Source organism: Durio zibethinus, chromosome 12 (genome assembly GCF_047325235.1).
Source record: "Durio zibethinus cultivar Kanyao isolate XHJ-2024 chromosome 12, ASM4732523v1, whole genome shotgun sequence".
In the NCBI taxonomy this organism is placed as follows: Eukaryota; Viridiplantae; Streptophyta; class Magnoliopsida; order Malvales; family Malvaceae; genus Durio; species Durio zibethinus.
In genome coordinates this window covers 154,803-176,974 of record NC_143173.1, presented here as the reverse complement: position 1 = coordinate 176,974, position 22,172 = coordinate 154,803, and the positions used below count along the sequence as shown (strand labels likewise).

At 33.0% G+C, this 22,172-nt stretch overlaps 3 protein-coding genes across 3 annotated transcripts; 2 read left to right on the top strand and 1 right to left on the bottom strand.

The window, feature by feature from the left end:
• Positions 1-248: 248 nt before the first annotated feature.
• Positions 249-10,179, top strand: LOC111297266 (haloacid dehalogenase-like hydrolase family protein). Its single transcript, XM_089768845.1, has 21 exons — positions 249-265; positions 666-746; positions 940-1,018; positions 1,242-1,302; positions 1,454-1,529; positions 1,960-2,070; positions 2,717-2,812; positions 3,418-3,540; positions 3,640-3,837; positions 4,221-4,325; positions 4,467-4,531; positions 5,335-5,428; positions 5,664-5,821; positions 6,032-6,081; positions 6,192-6,313; positions 6,482-6,589; positions 7,557-7,649; positions 7,773-7,809; positions 8,398-8,645; positions 8,838-8,987; positions 9,773-10,179. Exons 3-21 carry the CDS (start codon positions 943-945, stop codon positions 9,926-9,928), a joined length of 2,127 nt encoding a protein of 708 aa, XP_089624971.1. The 5' UTR covers positions 249-265; positions 666-746; positions 940-942; the 3' UTR covers positions 9,929-10,179.
• Positions 10,180-12,852: 2,673 nt separating this feature from the next.
• Positions 12,853-13,771, top strand: LOC111296729 (transcription factor bHLH149-like). Its single transcript, XM_022891165.2, has one exon. It carries the CDS (start codon positions 13,000-13,002, stop codon positions 13,621-13,623), a length of 624 nt encoding a protein of 207 aa, XP_022746900.1. The 5' UTR covers positions 12,853-12,999; the 3' UTR covers positions 13,624-13,771.
• A 5,974-nt stretch (positions 13,772-19,745) lies between these two features.
• LOC111296242 (uncharacterized) lies at positions 19,746-22,076 on the bottom strand. The gene is made up of 3 exons (XM_022890439.2): positions 21,900-22,076; positions 21,095-21,243; positions 19,746-20,068 (listed from the first exon to the last, which is right to left on the bottom strand). Exons 1-3 carry the CDS (start codon positions 21,994-21,996, stop codon positions 19,991-19,993), a joined length of 324 nt encoding a protein of 107 aa, XP_022746174.2. The 5' UTR covers positions 21,997-22,076; the 3' UTR covers positions 19,746-19,990.
• Between the last annotated feature and the right edge of the window lie 96 nt (positions 22,077-22,172).

The following is a 22,172-nucleotide window of genomic DNA, read 5'->3' as shown; positions in this document are numbered from 1 at the left end:
GATGAAATAACGGGGAAAAGCTCACTAAACTATGCAGCATTGATGTATCCTTCTAGCCATTCTTTTCCTGGGTAATAACTAAGTCATGTATATTCTGAAATATAGAGTTCTAATAAAAGCATATCATTGCAGATGAGATGGAGCAGAATTCGCAGTTTCTGCAAGTTTCTGAACAAAATCCATCAATAGTTCTCAATGAAAGAACTTATAATGGACCAACCCCTGGTGTGAATGTTCCTAGTGATGGGGTCTTCTCTCTTGAGGGGTAAGATGTCAACCATATGTGTGCAAAACATTGAACTTGGATATTCACATGATTCATTGTCCCTTATCAGTTAAAATTTAATAATTCTTCATTATCAAGTTATTTTAGTTTGCATAAAGTCTCCTCATGTAGCTTACAATGTATTTCACCTTTTAGATGAAAATCATTTTCTTTATCACTTTTAATACCTTTTCCCAAAAATCTAGATTAAGGGCTTGATTAAACTCATGCCATGTAAGATCTGTAATTAGCTTACCATATTTAACATACTTAATAATAACAAGTTTCGGCCATCAGCATGAATTTGTTGTCATCAAATTTCTGTTATAAATAAAGCAAAGTGAGCTAATGGAAGTACTTAAGCTTGAGGTTGCAGAAATAATTTATGGACAGGTTGCAGGGTTCTAGGCGAGAAATATTGAGATATGGAAGTTTGGGCATTGCTTTATCTTGTCTCTACTTCGCCGTGACAAACTGGAAGGTATAAGGATTAGTGGAACAACAATGCTGGAAACGGCATCTTGTTGGAATTGTTGTAGACTCCAAGCATTATATCCATCTGAATGCCTAGGAATAGCATTAGAACCTTTTTTTTTATTTATTTTTTTTGGTAGTCTTTTCTTCTTGGCATTGCATGATTTGTATGTGTAACATGGCTCTGACTTTATTCGCAGGCAATGCAATATGCATCTCCAAAAGCTATTTGGAATATGTTGTTTGCAGCGAAAAGCCCATTTTTTGAGCCCAATGAAGGTAGAGTATGTGTCATGTAATTCTTCTCAGTGGTCACGCCATATTCTTATGCTTCTCGTCTAATATCTTGAATTATATTTTATCTCTCTCTCTCTCTCTCTTTTTCTTTTATGTGCTCAATATATTCTAATGAGAACAGTAATTGCTATGAAGACCTTATGGAATATGCTCAAGTTATTTTTAAGCCATAGTCTTAAACCAACTGCCTTTTGATTTGTTATAGGTGAAACTCGTTCTGCAAGAATTCGACAATTTGTGAACTATATATCGGATCTGGAATCCAGGTAAGAAGTTCTCTTTCTCCATTGTTAATGATGCACACTTATCATTTATGTCATTCATAAGCTTCTGCTTCATAAACCATCATTTCCCTTAATTGTCTTTCATAAATTTTATGCTTAATCTGTTTAAATGTATCCTCTTTTACTTTGTAAGGGGAACTGCTACTTTTGTCCCAGAATTTCCTGCAAAGCTTGATTGGCTGAATACAGCACCACTTCAGTTTCAAAGGGTAAATTTTTTGTAACCCATGCCAACTATAGATTTACTTGCAATGTAAGCTTTAAAGTATGTAAGAGGTTTCAAGCTGAAAAGTGAAAAGGTTTAGGGAGAAAGATACTTCTGTTGATTGCAAGCTTCCAAGTCATTGAATCTCAGTCTTGTCATATTATATTTATGCCAACCAGTTTTGGAGATTAAAATGGCTATTAATCATAAAAATATTCATCTTCACAACTAATATGGTTGTGGCTCATGTCAAGAAAAGACTTCAATCTATATTTAGTTCCATATTATGAGATGAGTTCCTTTTGGGATATCAAAACAGGCTTGGATAATGGCAAATCTTCAATGTAGCAGAAATTTAAACTTGTATTTTGGAATAATTTAATTCAATGTGAGAAATATAATTTCGTTCCCACAATTTAAAACATTTTGTGCAGGATTTGCAAGGAAAAGTAGTTTTGCTGGACTTCTGGACCTATTGTTGTATAAATTGTATGCATGTTTTACCAGATCTAGAATTTTTGGAGAAGAAATACAAAGATAAGCCTGTAAGATCCTCTCCTCTCATTACATTTAACATGTTTCTTTGTCTGTTGGCTGCTTTAATTTCTCATGGTGTTAGCATATTTTCTTATAAATTAATATTTTTGTTTTATCTGGATTAAGTTGCCATTCTTCTAGCAAGGTTGGAGAAACAACTAATTACTCAGAAATTAGTAAGAGAAAGAGGTGTCTTGCCCACAAGGAGGGGGAAGCACAGGGTATTGATTTTGTTAAAATTAAAACAAGCAAACAACAACAGCAAACTAGCCCTTTTGCCCTAACTTAATGCATGTGCAATTGAGAATAGAAAATGGCACACAAGAGAGTTTCTGAGGTGCTAGAATGAAGATTGATATTTTGGGATTCAATGAACTTAGAAGGGAAAATAACTGCAGTTTAATAAAAGTTCTCCAAGGTGAGTCTGTATAATTGGGTTAGTGGCACTTATATATCTACCTAAACCATTTTTGGTAAAATAAGAGTATCGGGATTCGAGAGACAACAGGGAGAAGACAAGGATATAAATATTGTATGCAATCTAACTACTGAATACTGATATGCTGATTATAATTACTTTTCCAAGTTATAAGCGGATGTGAAATTTTTAAGCATATTCCTGTATGAGATTGTTTTTTGTGGGTATTTCTACAGTTCACTGTTGTTGGAGTGCATTCAGCGAAGTTTGATAATGAGAAGGATTTAGAAGCTATCCGTAATGCAGTATTACGCTATGGCATCACACATCCTGTAAGTTGAAAATTTGGATTCTTCATTAAGCAGAATCATAAACTTTCTCTAAATAGTTTGGTAACATAGAACTAATTTTAAGGTAGTTATTTTTCTCAGTAAAACAAAGTCTTTTAATTCATCCTGCATATAAGAGCTGATTTCTTTATCTGATGTCTATACTTTAACTATTAGATACATTTGGTTCTTGTTTGGATTAATTAAAGACAATACCAAGCTGAGAGTTGTCCATGTTTGTTAGTAATGTAATTTGATGCTTGTATAATATGAGCTTTCCTGATCATAAGAAAAATAATCTCTCTGTGGGCTATTCTCTCCAAAACCTCATGAAACTCTTGCTGGAAAACAAAAATTATTAAATGTTGTATGAACTGTGAGACAGTCAGTTATTTGTTCAGAGATATAATTAATATGAGCAAGTCTTGACTCTTATTTGCTTATATCTAGTTTGTATTATATATATATATATATATATGTATATATATATATACACATACATACATATATGTAAAAATTTATTCACTTACTAATAATTTTCTTGGATATTTTTTCTCCTAAATTCTTTATGTTTAAAGAAGCTTAATGCATGGAGATTTATTATTTAGGTTGTCAATGATGGGGATATGTACTTATGGCGAGAGTTAGGTGTAAATTCTTGGCCTACGTTTGCCATTGTTGGACCCAATGGTAAGCTATTAGCACAAATATCAGGTGAAGGCCACCGAAAGGTAATGTTGATGCATTTCTTTCACTGAAAATATATTAAACATTCTGGTATATAAACAAGAAATGAAGCTAAAATGTTTATCTTTTTATTTTTTTGCAAGGATCTTGACTATTTGGTGGAGGCAGCTCTTCTTTTTTATGGTCAAAAGAAGCTGTTGGACTACACATCAATACCATTGAACCTGGAACAGGACAATGACCCTCGCTTGCTTACTTCTCCTTTGAAGTTTCCTGGAAAGCTGGCAATGGATATTCTTAACAACCGGCTGTTCATCTCAGATAGTAACCATCACCGCATAGTAGGTTTTCTATCTCTCTTACTCACTGGTATGGTATGACATGACATGCAAGTTGACATGCATTCAAGTTCCTAGGGAAAAGTGCTTCATTCACATGCACGTCAATGCACGTGTGACACCTATGCATATTTCCAAAAGTAAGAATCACATAAGGAAAAGTGCTTGATGTTAGGAAGAATGATACTAGCAGATCTATATGTTGCAAAGTTGTATTAGTTTCTTCTGACTTGTATTCCATATTGCATTGCCAGGCTATCGAACTATTTAAGTTGCTATGATGCTGTCATCTTAACTCTTTTATTTTCTCTTTTTAATGGTGGCATCCTATGTGAACCTGCTATGAAATACGAGCATTTGACAATGCCACTAAATCATGTTTTCAGGTGGTAACTGATCTAGATGGGAACTTTATTATCCAAATTGGAAGCACAGGAGAGGAGGGCTTACGTGATGGCTTCTTTGATGATGCTACATTTAATCACCCTCAGGTGAGGAGTAAGCTAATATCTACAGCTACAATCATTGACCACTGTGTTTACAGTCTAGAGTATAGGATATTTCTTCTTTTTCCTTTTCCTTGAGGTTTTGTTGCTTCATCTTTGTTAAACTTGTATTACGTGTTTCTATAGGGCCTGGCTTACAATGCAAAGAAGAATCTTCTGTATGTTGCAGATACTGAAAATCATGCTTTAAGGTGTGCGGTGACTTTCTATGATTTTACTGTTTGAAAGCCTGATAAGTTTTTACTTTCTGTTGTTGAGATAGTTAAGAAATGAGGACTTTAGGTTTTCTGATTGGTTTATGTACATTGTCTGTAATTTCATCAAGACGAGTGGAGAGGCTATTTAGGTCAGTGAGATAAATTTAGGATTTGTCTTTTCATGATTATGCACTAGTAAAATTTGAAACAAACAGTACATGAGCTAATACTGCTGCCCAACAGTAAAGATGGATATTTGAGCTGTCCAAAGTTCCAAGCAGTAGTTACCCCATTTTCATACTTGATCACTAGATTTGGGTTGTTATGATGTTGAATGGCATTATTGATACACCACCTATGATGTCTATAACTTAACAATCTTTTTGTGACCTAAAAAACAGCTCATCCATAATTTTGGTTTAGCAGAAAGACATATTAGTGGAACTCAGGCCTATTTCATATGAGTTTGCCCTCCTTTTTCTGAACGGTGATGTAATTTGGTTGATACTGACCACTACATGGAAGAAATAAAGCACGAAATTTAGAGTATTAAATAAAGGAATTAAAACTATTTGTTATGCAGAGTACTTGTAGCACAAAATTTTTAAAAGAAATTATTTCTTTACTGTTGAAGTTTTCTCTTTCCCCAAGATTCCTATTTCTCATAACTATAAGATGAATAACTGTAATTATCCAAAAATAAAGATGAATAAATGCTAATTAGTTTACCTTCAAATATGAACTTTTTAAAAGAATTGCACTAATCCACTATTGTTGTTTAATGAATGTTACTGTAGGGAAATTGATTTTGTTAGTGAGAAGGTGCGAACTCTTGCTGGAAATGGAATGAAAGGTTCTGACTATACAGGAGGAGAAAAGGGGACTTCTCAGGCAAGACGACAAAACCTTGAGTTCCAGGACCTATCTTTAACCTGGATTCATATGACTCATTGGTTACACAATCAATGTCCTTTCTCAAGTTGGATGCATGATATTGTTTTGATTTTATTATTTCCATAATGCTAATTTGCTCCCTGATGCATATATAAACACTTTAACTTCACCTCAAATCTCCTTGATTTTTCTCTTTCCTTGTAATTCAAGTCTTGTATCCATCTCCTTTCAGCTCCTCAACTCTCCCTGGGATGTCTGCTTTGACCCTGTCAATGAAAAGGTCTACATTGCAATGGCTGGCCAGCATCAAATTTGGGAGCATAACACACAAGATGGAGTTACTAAAGCATTTAGTGGTAATGGCTTCGAAAGGAACTTAAACGGGTCAAGGTAATGCACAAATAATGATAGTAGGAGCAACTATTAGTCCTGTCCTTCCTTTTTAGGTCTTCATATTTCATATTTTCCATCTTTCTCTGTGAATGTACTTTCTAGAGTTGGCTAGCATACACTGCAATTTTTGTTCATATCAAACATATACCAATACTATATGCTACATGAATTTGTCTTTAACATTTTTATTTTCTTTTCATTGGGTAGCTCTACAAACACATCTTATGCACAACCTTCTGGAATATCACTGTCTCCTGGTAATATTTGGAATACTTTGACAGTTGTCATCATTCTCAAACACTATTAAAATGTTTTAGTTTACCTTTGATCATTTCAAGGACTGTTTTACTTCGATGTTTCTTTTCAGATCTGATGGAGGCATATATAGCTGATAGTGAGAGTAGCTCCATTCGAGCTCTTGATCTGAAAACAGGAGGATCAAGATTGCTAGCTGGTGGTGACCCAGTTTTCTCTGACAATTTGTTTCGGGTATTCTAATTTAAAAACCAGTTTGTTACAAGATAAGTCTAGTGACAGAGCAGATAAAAAGTACACAAAGAAGTCAATAATATTTAAAGTTTATACATTGAGAAAGTTCATGGAATTTTGTTGAGGTATTATATTCTACTGATAATATTTGCATACTGACCATTACAGTTTGGAGACCATGATGGTGTAGGGTCTGATGTACTTCTTCAGCATCCCCTGGGTGTTCTATGTGCAAAGGATGGTCAGATTTATATAGCAGATAGTTACAACCACAAGGCAGATCCCTGCTTTTATTCTTTCATGAATGCTAATTATTTCATTCATTCAAAAATCATGCTTGAACTTCTAGATATGTTACCACATAGAAATCATGATTCATTATTTAAGGTTAATGTCCATTTTTCCAGAATTAAAGAATCACTGTTGAAATCCAGTGTTAACTTATGCTTATTATTTTATTATTTAAAACTTTACATGCCTTGTAAAGGCTGTGAAAATGCTCTACATAATTGCACAATTTAAAGCTTAGAAAGTGAGTACCGGTGCTTCACTTGTTTGAGTAGTACTTATGCTACATGCAAAGCTTTCCTGGAACAAAGGCTTCTTGGCTTGCGGATGAACTAAGGATTTCCTTTTATCCTGATCGTGTCCTCAAAATGTTTATTCTTTCAGTATACAGGAAACATGAGGATTATTCTTCAGAAGAATTAAGAACCTCGTTCATTACACTAGTCAACAAAGGTTTTTCCAAATTTTAGAAGCTATCAATTGGTAAACAAAAAATTATTTAGAGAACAGGTTTATTACATACAGCTACTTGACATCATGTCATCTAGGAAAAAGGAGGTTAATTTTGCCTCTTTTATTTAATCCCCCTGCATTCTTCGTCTTAATGGCCTTATTATACACAGCCTTCTTCAGTGGTGAAAATGCCATGATCTTGATTCCAATTTGCATTGCTGTTTAATTAAGGGCTTTCCAGGTAGGAATGCACAAATTCTGATAGAACTTTGTTTCTTCTTGCATTGAACTGAAAACCCTGAAAGTAACATTTGGTATGATTCAAACCTAGCAATTAGCAAGTATATTTAGATTTAGAAATAGAACTCAAAGTTTTCCACTTTACTATATCTCAATGTTTAAATTTAGTACTATATTTAAATTTATGACTTGATAAGTGCTAGGAATTGCTTTAGGCTAATTACGTGCACTTTCAGCTTTCATTTTGGTTTTAAAATTTCAGATCAAGAAACTAGATCCAGCTAGTAAAAGAGTTATCACACTGGCAGGGGCAGGCAAAGCTGGTTTCAAGGATGGAAAGGCCCTTGCTGCTCAGGTTAGAACAGCAAAATTGTAACTGTATCTGAAGAGGTTATGCAGTAGCAAGTGATGATTGAAATTTTCTACACGCTTTTATCTGGAAATAGTATGATTTAACAGATTTATTATGTTCCTGCAGTTTTCTGAGCCATCAGGGATCATTGAAGCAGAAAATGGTGATGCTCTTTCCCATTCGTATAGCTTATACCATAGTATATCTTTTTAATACCTTATTATGAAGTGAAACTTCATTGCACACATCAGAAATTTGAAAGAAGCTTTTCTGTGTGAAGGTTGTCACCATAATGTTTATTTAGTTCTAGAGTTGAGCTATATATCCCATTGAATGATGTCATCCTAGAATAAAAAAATCTTCATATGAGGATCCCACAGGGCGATTAGTCCTGGAATTTAGTGTCAAGTGTCAACATTCAAGTCCTTATCTCAGATTGCTTGAATGCAAGAACTACGTGAATTATTGCAAGAAGAATGAAAACATTGTTTTATAGCATATATTGGAGACAAAGTATGAATTACAGTTAGGTGAACCAAAATGTTTCAGCAATGGAGAGGAACTTGCCCTACAGAGTTGGTCAGTTGCTTGACATATTTAAGTTCTACCTAAAATTGTGTGCTCTTATCAGAGTAGATGAAATCTTTATCATATGACCTTTATTATCTTCTTCTGCTTTAAGTGCAACTTTGATGCCTTCAATTGTACTGCAACAATCATGTATTGACGGTGTTTCCCTCTTGATTTGTAGGAAGACTTTTTATTGCTGATACAAACAACAGTGTGATCAGATATCTAGATTTAAACAAGGCAAATGCTGAAATCTTTACTTTAGAGCTGAAAGGAGTTCAGCCGCCTACACCAAAATCCAAATCTTTGAGACGCCTTAGAAGGCGACCATCAGCTGACACACAGACCATTGTTGTTAATGGCGGTTCATCCAGTGAGGGGAACTTATATCTTAAAGTATCATTACCTGAAGAATATCATTTCTCCAAGGTCTCTATCTCACCCTCCCCTCTCCCCTCCCCCCCCCCCCCCAAATTCCCCCAAAGTTAATTCACACATGACTCACCGAGGGCTCTAACCCTTTCTTTACTTTTTTCTTGTCTTATCTTTGTCACATTAAAATAGTAGCATGATCGTCTAAGGTATATTCCTCAATGTTTTGCCTCCTGATTCCAATTGCAGGAAGCACAGAGTAAATTTGCTGTTGATATTGAACCTGAAAATGCTGTGTCTATTGATCCCTTGGATGGAAATCTTAGTCCAGAGGGATCTGCGACACTTCACTTTAGAAGATCATCTTCTTCAGCTTTTACAGGGAGAATTAATTGCAAGGTACTCCTCATTTTGAAAGCAAAGATTGTTTACAACTGGAATCAAAAACAGTTTTAGGAGACGTAGAGCTCTGTGTTTGTTTATCAGTACAGCTTCTGTGCCTTTGCATGCTTAGACATAGCCACCTAGGACGTTCAATAACTGCTCGTGACTGCTAGCGAATCATACAGCGGCAGCACATAGCCTGGGGTATTGTGAAATCAGTTTGTGGGGCCCTTCTATTATTTTCTGAGCATTAATGCAGTACGGCATCCTTAAAAGTTTTTGACAGAGATTGACATCAAATTTTGGGGCAAAGCCTGCAAGCAAAAGGGTTTGGTTAAGGAAGAACTCGACTCCTGTAACTGGAAGCTTTTGTTAGCCATAAGCCTATGAAAATCAAGCACAATAATTATAGGAAATAATGAAAACTTTTTCTCAGTCACCACCCTCTTCCCTGCCCCTTATTTTTATACCAAGCTGGTCAAACCAGAAGAAAAGGCTCAATAGTTGCAAATGCGTATCTGCGCACTTTGCCTGCATGTGTTCTCTGTTGTCTAAATGGAACTTCGTTATTCAATGTCTGCTCAAAGTTGCCTGAACCTGTTTTGCAAGTTTATTATTTATAGATTACATTAACCATGGAAAAACTTTGGAAATCAATTTTTTGAAAATATATATTTGACAAAGAGTAAAAACCACAAACAAAAGTATGGCTGAAAGTAGTGTCCTATGGAAAAAAACAATCTGAGTTTTCCAGGGTTTTTGGTTTGGAGCAAGTAATGAAATTGTCTTGGTCTTCGCAGGTGTATTATTGCAAAGAAGATGAGGTCTGCTTGTACCAGTCACTTTTATTTGAGGTGCCCTTCCAAGAGGAAGTTCCGGAGTCTAGGGCTGCAGAAATCAAACTTGTGTATGATGTGAAGCCCAAAACTTCAACAAGTAGCTTGCAGCTAAGCTAGTTTTCCCCTAAGATCCTGACCACGCTATCCCTTTGAAGACATTCGAAGGCGCATACTAGCACGAAAATTATGCATTCAGCTGAGTGGAGCTTATAACTATAATAATAATAATAATATACAGTTTGAGCAACATAGATTCAAGGCGCAAGGCCCACCATGTTGTGTTGGACTATTACCATGGGCCATGTCCTATTTTTATTCCAATTACTATCATTTTGCTTTTGTCACATTATATTTTACCTGTCCGTTACGATTTTTTTTTTCTCATCGCTCGTAAGGGTCTAGGGTTAATCCAATTGATAAGGGTATTAGTTGTTTTTATCAAATAAGATAGGATTTTTGTGAGAAATATTTTAAAATAAAATTTTGAATGTATCAAATTAATTTGATGAGTGTACCATTAAAATGTTTTGGAGAATGAATTAGATTTTGATAAAATCTAAAAAAAATACTTGAGTGTAAAATATTGGGCCCTTTTGAGGTACCAGACTTAATTATAATTTTTTGTTTGTTTTGTTTTTTTTTTTTATTTGCTATGAAGGTGATCATCACCATCATCATGGTGTTCAAACATACAGAAGGATGGAATGATGAGCAAGGCAGGCAGGCGTGCAAACTTGTATTTAATTGGTGAAACAATGGCCGTGCTATAAATTATTTGAAACAGTATCATTTTCGTTTGTTGATGAAGAAGACAATGATATGATATAGCATCCCAATCCCAATCCCAATCCGAATTCTAATGGATTAAAACAATCTTTACCAAGCTCTAATCATATCATGTCACAACAATACATTCGTTTTTCATTAATTTTTTTAAGCTCTCTGAAAACATCACCATCGTCATCATTTGTGTCACAAAATTTAATGTTTTCGAGAAGATTTGGCGATGGTCCGACACCCAAGGGCAAGATCATCATCCTCTCAACTGCAAGTAATATAATTGTGGTTCAAAAGGTTCTGTTGATATGAGTTGAGTGTGCTGTAAAAAATTTTAGCAATAATGCAATAATCTTTCTATTGAAAAATAAATAAATAAATAAAGTGCAAAGGCCTAGGCTGAAAAAGTGTTATATTACAGGTCAAACATGGAACACCTGACCATTTTAGATAAATTAAATGAAAGGAAAAAAAGGAGACAGCCAAAGGTGAAAGTTTTTGAAACATTTTTGTAAAATTATGATGATTAATTAAGCAAGAAAACTAATATTTTATTACATTAATATATATATATATCATTAAACATTTTGTTACTTAATTCGAAAACCATGTTGGGAAGTATAAATGCAAACAAACCTAATTGTTTTGTCTTATTGAATTAATTTATTTATTATTGATCTAGCTATCAAGTTTCAATCAAATTCTTCTGAGAATCTTTTTTTTTTTTTTATTTGAACTGCTGGAGGACACTGAAATGAAGCCTAATTGGCTTCTCTGTGATTAAGTAGTTAAGACAAATTAGGATAAGTAAGAATCAAACCTGTCCACAACCCACAAAGGAAGGTGAGCAAAAGCCTCCATAAAACTAAAATATAAAAGGAAAGAAAGAAAGTGCCATGAAATCAACCACATGCCTTCTCTTTTCTGTGTCCTTTTTTTCTTGCATTTGTGCATCACCCACTAATCATTTTTCAGAATAAAAACAAATTCCATTAGCCCCACACCAAAAGCCAATAAGTGGAAGGCCAACACTTAGCTTTGTTATCCAATAAACCATTTCCACGCCATCTAACCCCATTGAAATTAAGCAACAAAATAACCCCAAAACAAATATAATAATATTAACAACAGCACAAAAACAATAATAATAACAATAATAATAATAATTCAACTTACTGGTCTTGCAATATAAGAAGACATACCGTTCCATGTCTTTTTCTTAATTTTATTACCAAATAACGAATATATCTAATTTCTGCTATTGAATTTAAAATATTTGTGTTCTTAAAAGGAAATTTTTTTAAAAAAATGTGGGTGGTGTCCTGCAATTTTCGGTGAAAAGAAAAGGGGCCAACAGTTAAAAATATTTACTTTTATTGAATGACATAATGATGCACGTGAGTAATGTGATGAATAAATAATCGAATATATACTGTATTTACTATTATTTCGTATCAATCCATGTGAAAAAAAAATTTACTAGCAGTAGTAATTTGTTCTCCAACGTAGAGCATGATAACTATTAATTTATCATTATATATTATAGATCAATGTTGAATCCTGACATTATAATTTAATTTTGTTATTGTATTTTTAGTTATGTTGATAAATATTTTTCAACATAAAATAGAGAAATTGATAAAAAAAAAAATCATAGTTTCATTAACCAATATATTTCATGAAATAATTTATACCATTATTTTTAAAAAATAATATCACTAAATCTACTACTCAAATCTATAAAAACATAAATTTTTATTTTTTTCCAAGCCGAATTCTTTTTTAAAATCAACATAAATGCATTTAAAGGAAAAAAAAAAGAAGTAAATGAAAGTAAATGTTAGTATGTTACTGTGTAATAGCAGAAGAAGAAAAAAATATTGTTGAGTAAAAAAATGACTAAAATAATAAAAAGCTTTTGAATTTCAATATTTTATTTAAATAAATTTTATATTTTTATTATGTTTAAATTATTTTTTATTTTTTATTTTACACCTAAATAAATTCTAAAACTTTAATTTGTATTTAAATAAAACCTTACTTTTTAATTTTTACTTAAATAAACTATTAATATAAATCAATCTTTTATTTTAAATAAAAAATTTTTTGAACCAAATTAAAAATAATAATTTATTTAAATATAATAAAAATATTAAAATTTATTTAAATAAAAAATAAAATTTACCGGCTTTTTTAATATTTAAAAAATAATTAAATGAAGAAAAAAAAGACAGAGCCAGGGAGGCTATAAGTCATCCAGCCGCCCGCCTCTCAAATGAACTCCCCCCTTTCTTTCTCTCTCCCTGTCGAAAACAATAAAATTAAAAACCTTCTTTCTTTCTCTTTTTCTCTCTTTCCGCTCATTATTTCCAACTCCTTTTCTGCAATTACTCTGAAGTTTCTAACTTTCGATGGCTTCGTTGTTATCCGACCTCGAACCTGGCCCTGACACCTCACCAGAGTTTAAAAGGAAGAAACGGAGGATAACGAACGAAACGCCAGCATCTTTTCATCGAAACCAAGTCAACCAAAGAATCAAGCGATGGAGAACCGAAAGAGAGCAACAGGTCTACTCCTCCAAGCTCATCGAAGCTCTTCGTCGTTCTCGTCGGACATCCTCTTCTGCTGCCCCCAATGAAGTTCGAGAAACGGCGGACAGAGTTCTGGCCGTCTCCGCCAAGGGAACCACGCGTTGGAGCACAGCAATTCTCACCAGTCGACTCAGTTCTGGCGCTAAGATGAGGGAACATAGGAAAGCGAAGGTCATCGCAAATACAAGGTTGAAGAAGCCGAAGATTAACAGAGAGAAGAGGAAACTGCCGGTTTTTGAAAGGAAGTTGAAAGTTTTGGGAAGGCTTGTTCCCGGTTGCCGGAAACTATCTTTCTCGAACATTCTAGAAGAAACTAGCGATTACATAGCGGCTTTACAGATGCAAGTTCGGGTCATGACGGCTATTACCGAGTTTCTCGCCGACGGCGTTGGCGGTGGATCGCAGCCGCCTGCTGATCGGCTTGGCTCTAATGTCAACCCGTAAGAAATCGTGAAAAGGTGTTATTATTATTTATTATTAGTATATTTTTCGAAAACTTTGATTTTTAGTGAGATTTTTAAATTCGTGTATTTTCTTGTATACACGAGTTTTTCTTTTTTTTTTATCAGTAAATTTTCTTTTGCTTTTTTTTTTTGGTTTTGTTAAGCATCAATTAATTAATTAATCAATTAATAAAACGTAAAATGCCATTGGCAGCTAGTCTTTGATTCCATGATACAAAAGTTCTGATTTTGGTATAATAATAATAATAATAATAATAATCCGCCATTTGTTATTAGCATTTGCCAAAAAAATTGAATAATCGAAGAATTTAGATACCAATTAATGGATTTTCTTTTTTTTAGAATGAATGTTGAAGTAAATTTGTAGTTAAAACAAGGGTGGAAGGGTAATGCAAAGAATTGTTGTCATTTTTTTTTATAAGTGTTTATTAAATGTCATAAATACTAACTAGCATTTACCAAGTTAATAATTATTTTTGTTGTATTAAATTTTAGAGTCCATCAAGTCAAATCCATGTCTGTCTCAACCGTCACACACTCACTCTCATAGTAATATTCATGTCAACCAAATAAAAAAGACCAAAAATACAAGATTTGGGATTTAATAATTTCTTAATTCTAAGCCTAAGTGAATTGAAAGAGAAAAAATGCCAAGTCTTTTCAAGTTGTTCCTATTAGCTAATTAATCACATCTTTGGTTAATTATTTGGAAGCAAAAATAAAAATAAATTTGTGTCGGCAAAAGGATAAGGGGAATCAATGTAGATTTATTGGTAGCCAGTAATCTTGTACGGCAAAAATATTGTCACTTTTATATAACTTTAAATATAACCCCAAAAGAGTAGTACATAAAAATTATTGTGTGTGTGTGTATATTTGCATTTGCATAGCATAGGCCAAATGGGAGGCTTTATGACCAAAACAGCCTTACAACAACATGTGCTCTTCATGAAGCACATGTGATGTTCCTCCATGGCCCTACATTTTCAAGTGCACCCACCCCTCAAAATGGCATGCATGTGCCCTATGAACCCCCCTTCAAAACTTTACAGGCCATTTAAGAAATGGAAATTTAATTTGCCCAAAACCCAGAAAAAGACAAAAGAAAATAAAGCTTAGCTTTTGAATTGAAATTGCATTACTTTGCAATTTTGTCCACATTGCCACAATGTTGTAAAACGAGGTTTGAATTGAATTTAATGTTTGAAGAAGGGGCAAATGATCACCGATCATAGGAATCTCCTCTTCGCATTTAAGGGCTAACACGTGTGCTAACGTGAAAGTCAAGCTGTCCGTGCGATTTTGGGATTGAGACATGTGGCATGTGCAAGTGGCGTCCACATCAACAGAAGTTTTGGCCATTTTTTGGGAGAGCCACTATTTGCAATTTGGACATCTTATAAATTGGTTAAAATCAAGGACCACATGCCTTGGTTTTTGGCTTTTTTTTTTTTTTTTTTTTTTTGTAGATTTTCTTTTGTCCAACAAATCACGTTACTACTTTTTCATGTTTTCATTGACTCATGCTTTGCCTAATGCCCATTTTTTCGATCACATGCTCCCATGTGCCTTGATTAAACAACAATATGAATGCAACCATGCTCATCCGGTCTGCCTTTTCTTTCTCCATCATTACCTCAAGTAATCGGCTGCCAATTAGTTGAATAATTACCATCTTTTGATTCTTTTCCCTTTCCAAAAGGAAAAAAAAAAATCAAAGTTTTTAAATTAAGATTGAATCTTAGCCAATAAAACATTACCTCAATGGTCAAGTAGAGATCTTCAAACCACTATACATTTCATGTTTAAATGGTAAAAGTGAGATCAGATCTATATTTCATGTATGAATCTTACTTTGTACTTTAATGGTTTTTCTTCAAGCTTATATCAACTTCCCTCCAATTAAAAGTTGATAATTGGTTTATTTGTTGGATTTTGCTTTTATACTATATATATGTAGAATTAAGGGCTAATTAATTTGATTGTATTTTAATCGATCTTTGTACACGTATTTTAATTAAAAATATGATAATTTTCCAAATCATGAATTTATCTCTTATGAATAAAAAAAATATTGTACTTGGCATCAAGAAATGCAAGAAACTTAAATAAAAAAAAAAGCATCAATTTATGCATATGTTCTCTTATAATTAGGAAGTAGGAACCCTAACTCTAAACCACACAAAATAAAGGCAATAAGTTGCCGTGAAGGTTCACTTATTGTAGGAAATCATATGCATAAACTTTAGGTCAGGTGCTCCCAATTTTTCAGAGTTCAAACAGGACAACAAAAAAGAGTAAGTTGGGCAAACCAAATCAAGGGAACAAAATAAGATTAAAAAAAAAAAAAGGAAGTGTTTGAATTAGGTAAATTACCAGACCGTGTGAAGCTAGCCAGGCCACGCATGCATTGGTACGTATGCATGGATTGAAAACTACAATTCCTTGCCAAAGAAAATTAATGCTGTCCCTTCTTTGCAGGGTTACGTGCCCTGCAAGGAAGAGATCGGGGCTTTGTCCGACATTACCTTTATTGAGGTAATTTTCCATTCACTACATATTGGGATGCAATAAAGCCATAAACTTCTTTTCTTCAATTGGTTTAAATTGTTTCCATTTTTCCAAGATATGTTTTTATTTTTTTTCTTCAAGCTGTTCATTTTGTGGGTGCATATGCATGATACTGACCTAACTTGCATGGGAGCATGAGGCCCACTATATATTTTGCAAGTATGAATTCACAGAGAAATTAATTCCTTGTGAATTCTTGTTTGTTATGGTTTCTTAAAAGACTAAACAAGAATTTATGAGCTTGAATTTTCATCTTTGGTGACCAAATTAATGTCAATATTTATTTGCATAATTTTACTATGTATCCTTAATTTTTTACCCCAACCAATGGCCTCTACCACATTGAATTCCAAAATTAAATTGGAATTGATGTTTGATGTTTTACAATTTTCGAATCATAACCTTATATATACACACACTACATACACACATGGAAATCATTAAATAAAATTAAAAACTTGAGTCCTTCAAATATTGATAGTGATCGATCAAAAATTCTATGTCATAAATTTGAAATACAATTTTATGATAAGTATATGCCTTACTAAAACTTAAGCAACTCAAAACCGAAAATAATTTATGTGACGTGATGAGACTGGAATGCCCTAATGACTATTACCCAAATTTGCATAAATGTTGCCCCTGTATTAAAAACGTTGTGATTGTTAATTAGGAGATCATGCATGCTCAAATGGTTCCATTCCATAATATATATATATATATATATATATATAGTTCATAGAGGATAGATGAATGATGATTCACCTCCAAAACATGGAAAAAAACAAAGGGCAGAAGGGTGAGCTGAGCAGGTGGCAAAAGAAATTTCATTATCGGACTTCCTGTTGTTTTCCCTGCAGTTGTAAGTTGTTATATATGTAAGTGTTCCAGCATGGCGTGCTACAGATCAGTACTTTCTTGGTGGTACCTGGTTTTGGCATGGTTATGCCATGTGACAACCGCTGTCATGTTATAAATGTCGGATCAACCACTGTATATTCTAGTTCTAGTACTGCATGCATTATTCTCCAGGAAATGGCTGCAAATCACAGCCATCATTCAATAGATGGTATTGATGATTAAATAGAATATAATATATAAGGTGAAAGACCTTTGATCCTTAAACTTTTGAGTTTTTACTAGATTAATTATTTTTTATTTATTTTACTTTTCTCCACGTTTTGCATATATAATTAATCTAGCAAAAACTCAAAAGTTTAAGGGCTTGTAACAATGATTTTCTGTAAACACCAATTACTATCGTCTTCCCTATCTCTGCCTCTTCAACTCACATACGCTCACAGTTGGTATTTGAAATAAAAATTTGAAAATATATATCGTTAAGTTTATTAAAATGTAATTGAATTTATATTTAATGTACTGTTAATATATAAATTATATATAGTATCAATAAATAATATAATGTTATCACATTTATAAAATGAATTAGATGACGTTATTTTATTAATGAATAATTTTTTTATATATTTATTTTAAAAATTATTATTTTTTATTAATGAAATGATATTATATGATTTAATAACAATATATAAAATGTATACATTAAAAATATATCAAATATAAATTCTATGCAATTTTACTTATTTCATAATCATATATAAATTCTACCAAAACATCATATTAAAATTAAGGTGTTGCACAGTTGATAAGTTCTCTTTTTCTTATAGAAAGAGCTTCGCTAATTTCTAAGTACTTTTGGTTGAGTGGCTTCATTAACCAATTGCATGCCCTTACATTGGGCTTGGAAGTTGCTTCATCCAAATTCCTTTGTATAATCTTGACTTAATCACGGAAAACAAGGTAAAGGAATAGCAGTAAAGGACAAATAAACAAGGTACAGCTTCTGAGTTGTCGAAAAGTGCAACGACCATAGGGAATAGGGAGGAGGCCAAACAATAAAAGAGGGACATATAGGGTTGGGGGCCCAAAAACAAAAGCAGAAGAGGACAAAATGTTGTCAAAGAGGAAGGTGTTTCTTGGCATTTAGGCCACATCCAAAGATTAAATTTTGGTTTGGGAAATTCTAAATGCATTTCAAGTTTGCTTTTTAAATTTTATTTTTTTAATTTTGTAAGTAAAATTATTTATCCTTTTTATAAGTTTTTAATATTCATGTCTAATAATTTTTTTAACTTATATAAAATGAATTTTCAAAAAATTATTTAACTTATCATAAATAAATTTCTAAAATGTTATATAAAATTTCTAAAATTTATAAGAGTGGAAATTTAAGAAACATTATAAAAAATTTTTTAAAATTTTTTATTAATTAGTGTAATGAAAAATATTATTATTGAAAAATTATAAATTTTTAATTTAATAAAAAATAAGTTGATTTTATTATTTTAATTTTAAAAAAATCTTATGAAATTTTAATTAAATATTTTATTTCTTGATATTACGAAAGATGATAAAAAATAATATTTGATTAATATTTGGAAGTTGAAACTCCCGAAACTATATAAATAATACTACTAAATATTATATAATTTTGTTAAAATTTAATATGTTAACTGAAAAAACTTATAATGACAAATAGGTAAAGAGACTTTTTAAAAAAATTCAATTTAGTTAGAATTATTAAAAAATTTTAATAATTGGTATCAACAAAAATATATTTGTTAAAAATGATAAATTTTAAATTTATAAAAATTTTATATTTAATTAAAATCTCATAAAAATTTTTTTTTCTAAAGTTAAAATAGTAAAATTATCTTAATGAGTTGGCAATCATCAAATGTGAAGTTAAGGGTGGTGCGGTGGTGCTGCCGCGTAAATGAAACTCGGAGCCTCACTCTTTGGCACACAATGTCCTAATTATGATTCCTTGTCTTGTAAAAAAAAGTTTGAGTCTCAACATCTTTACAGCCGTCGGGGCTCCATTGGGACATTCCCCACACGTGGATCCCTGGTGGCTTGGACAGTAACCCACAAGCAGCTGAGGTTTCAAGTCTTCGTTCACCACTTGTTTTCTTTGGTTCGGAACAAGAGCTCTCCATAATCAGCTTCTTTAATTACTAGCTTAAAAGTTACTAAAACATTGCCCATCCTGTATGTACAAGGTCCTGGATGTTGATCTGATTCAAGTTCATAAAGCTTTCGAATGAGTTGCAGAGTTGTATCTAATTAGTTCCTCCAAAGCAGCCTTTACTATTATCAATAGTCAACTTCTCCCAAGAGGCTAGAGTTGCAAACAGCAGTTATATGTCAAGAAATTGCCCATCTTCAGGGCAAAAAGGAAAGGGCTGTAACAGGGATATACGCCTGGATGATACACAGCCCTTAGCAGCCCGAATTGATGCTTGTGGATACGAGGGTTTGGAACCTGCTCAACCCATCATCCAAGCAGCTATGGTTTTTCACAGAAATACTGCAGATTTGCTATTAAAGTACCCTGTTATTTGTTTTCATACCCTTTCCTTTTTTTTTCCCTGTTAATAGATGCTAACAACATTTCAGTAAATAGATGGAATCGAAATATTGAAACACCAGATAGGGGAAGCGGACAGCTCAAGAAAAGAAGAAATCAATGAAGAATATATGAAGCAAGTCATTTTGCTTCACTAAATTCAGTGTGCCAAGCATTGGATATTTTAACCTAAATCACTAAGCTTATGTCCATTGAAACGAGGAGAAAGGTGACCGATGGTTACAAATGGAGGCCAAAAATCTCAGACTATTCAGTCTTACAAAGAAACATTCATCCGTTCGCCATACTTTTCTTAATATACCTCCCGAAGGATTAGACCGCTTAATTAGCCCTTCATGGACTCTGCTCTTGGCCTCCACAACCCCAACCTATATTTGTGGGCATATTTCAGTATCAGCTTCCTCTGCAAGACCAAAATCAAAAACCATGAGTGACTAACTGAGTCCTTGTGAAATGAAATGATAATGCTACAAACACATATATTCTTAATCCACCCTTTAATAGCAGAGATTTTTACACCCAAATCAAACAAATAAATAAAAACGTCATATGATAACAAGATTATTGAAGGTGTCAAATTTTGTTAGGCAATATGGATGAAACTGCCACAATAAGGCAGTGAAATTGCTCATGAATATAATTCAACTCAGCAAATATCAAGAATATATGCCAAGATTCTACTCTTAAAATAACAACTAGTAATTGTAGTTACAGGATCTAAAGTGTTAGGTTCATGATAAAGCAAAACATGCTCCATAACTAAACATTAAAAGCATCTTCTCTACAACCTATTAAAATGTTTTTCCCCTTTTGAAGAGAATTAACAAAATAGAGGGGAAAACTTTTCAAAGTTTATGATACAAGTTTAAAAGGAATCACCTGCTCATACCAAGAAAGTAAAGCCTAACCCATTGCCAATGAACAAACTGCCCATCCCAACAATGTCCTATCTAAGAGATCAGAATACACTCTAAATTGCAGATGCTAACCCATTATAACAACTTTAATTACATTCTATCCTAATCTTTCAAACGATTCGTCAGAGCCCACATCCATAAGCTTAAGCTTTGGTAGATCCTAAGTAGTACACGTTAATGAACTACTCAAATTAATTTAGTATATTAAGCAAATAATAAACAAAGGGTAATAGAATAATGCCATAAAAGAACAGTATCATTAAAAGTTTAGATGCAGTGTCCGGCTTGATAAGCACTATGCTAGAATTTTATCTCCTAAACCAGGAGTAACATTGTTGGAGCAATAAACAAAAAAAAGAAAAGTACAGATAAAATATTAATGATACTGCATAACTGGATAATCAACTATAACTGCATAAAACTGGGATGCATAAGTATTTCATGCAGTTGCTAAGCATAAGCATGCATATTAAACACGATTTCAGTTTAGAGTGTGAGTTGGGAATTATTACATGGTTGCAGGGAATTCCAAGTTTCTTGAGCTTAAGAGTGCGGGTGACAAGCAGTTTCTGAAAGTCACCAATCTCAGCTTCCAGCTTTGCCACATGAGTTTCAACGCCATTCCCTACTCCACTCAGAAATTCTGGTATTCCAACCTTCACTGCAACAATAACATGATCACTTCTCAAATTCATTTTTCGTCATTTTAAGATTACAATTATCCCAAAGAAATGACACTTAAAATAGAATTACTTCTCGGGAAATAAATCCTCCTTACAAGACCAGTATAAAAAAGACCCTTGTCATCTGTCTTAGCTCAGGTAATTTTCTTCAGCCTATTACTAAGGCGGAACCAAGTTCATAATGAGGAAGGTCTACGTAGCTATTTTTAAACTGACATCGCTTGAGAATCCTAATAATCTAAATAAGATGAATCAAAAAGCCCAAATCTCTTTTTTTTTATCTCTACTTCTTCTCATCCATTTTCTTATAAAATAAAAGAAATAAAAAACCAAGCCAACTCAAATTAGCATCATTTAGCTATTCATTCAAGTTCAGTGAACCATTAAAAAAAGATCCAAACTTTATTCTCATTTCCTCGTTCTTCTGAACAATACTAGAAGCGTGCAAAATATAAACTTCAGCCCATCAGCTAACCAAACGGCCAAATGAAACAAGCCTAAAGAGGCAAAACCAACAAAACTAACAAGTAAAACACAAATATTCCAACATTAGTTTCCGAGGAAGCGAACAGAGCCATGGGTTTGTTTCCTTTTTACTGTTCTTGCTATTGTTTAAGATACAAAGAGATCTTACCAACAGAAGGACTGGACTTGGAGGAGAATCTCGAGAACCCATAGGGATTTGAAATAGGAATTGTCCTTGTGTTGTTCAGAATTTGCATCCATGCCATCGTTAGGATTGATCTGCAGACACAGGCAAAGTTTTTTAGGTTTCTCTTTAGCAGCGAACAGATAATGGGGTTTTTTGAGGCAGTAGACGAACTTTTGGGCTACTTAAAACGCCCCCGTTTTATTTACTCAAATAAAAAAGTTTTTGTGTTAATTTCCTTTTTTTTTTTTTTTTTTG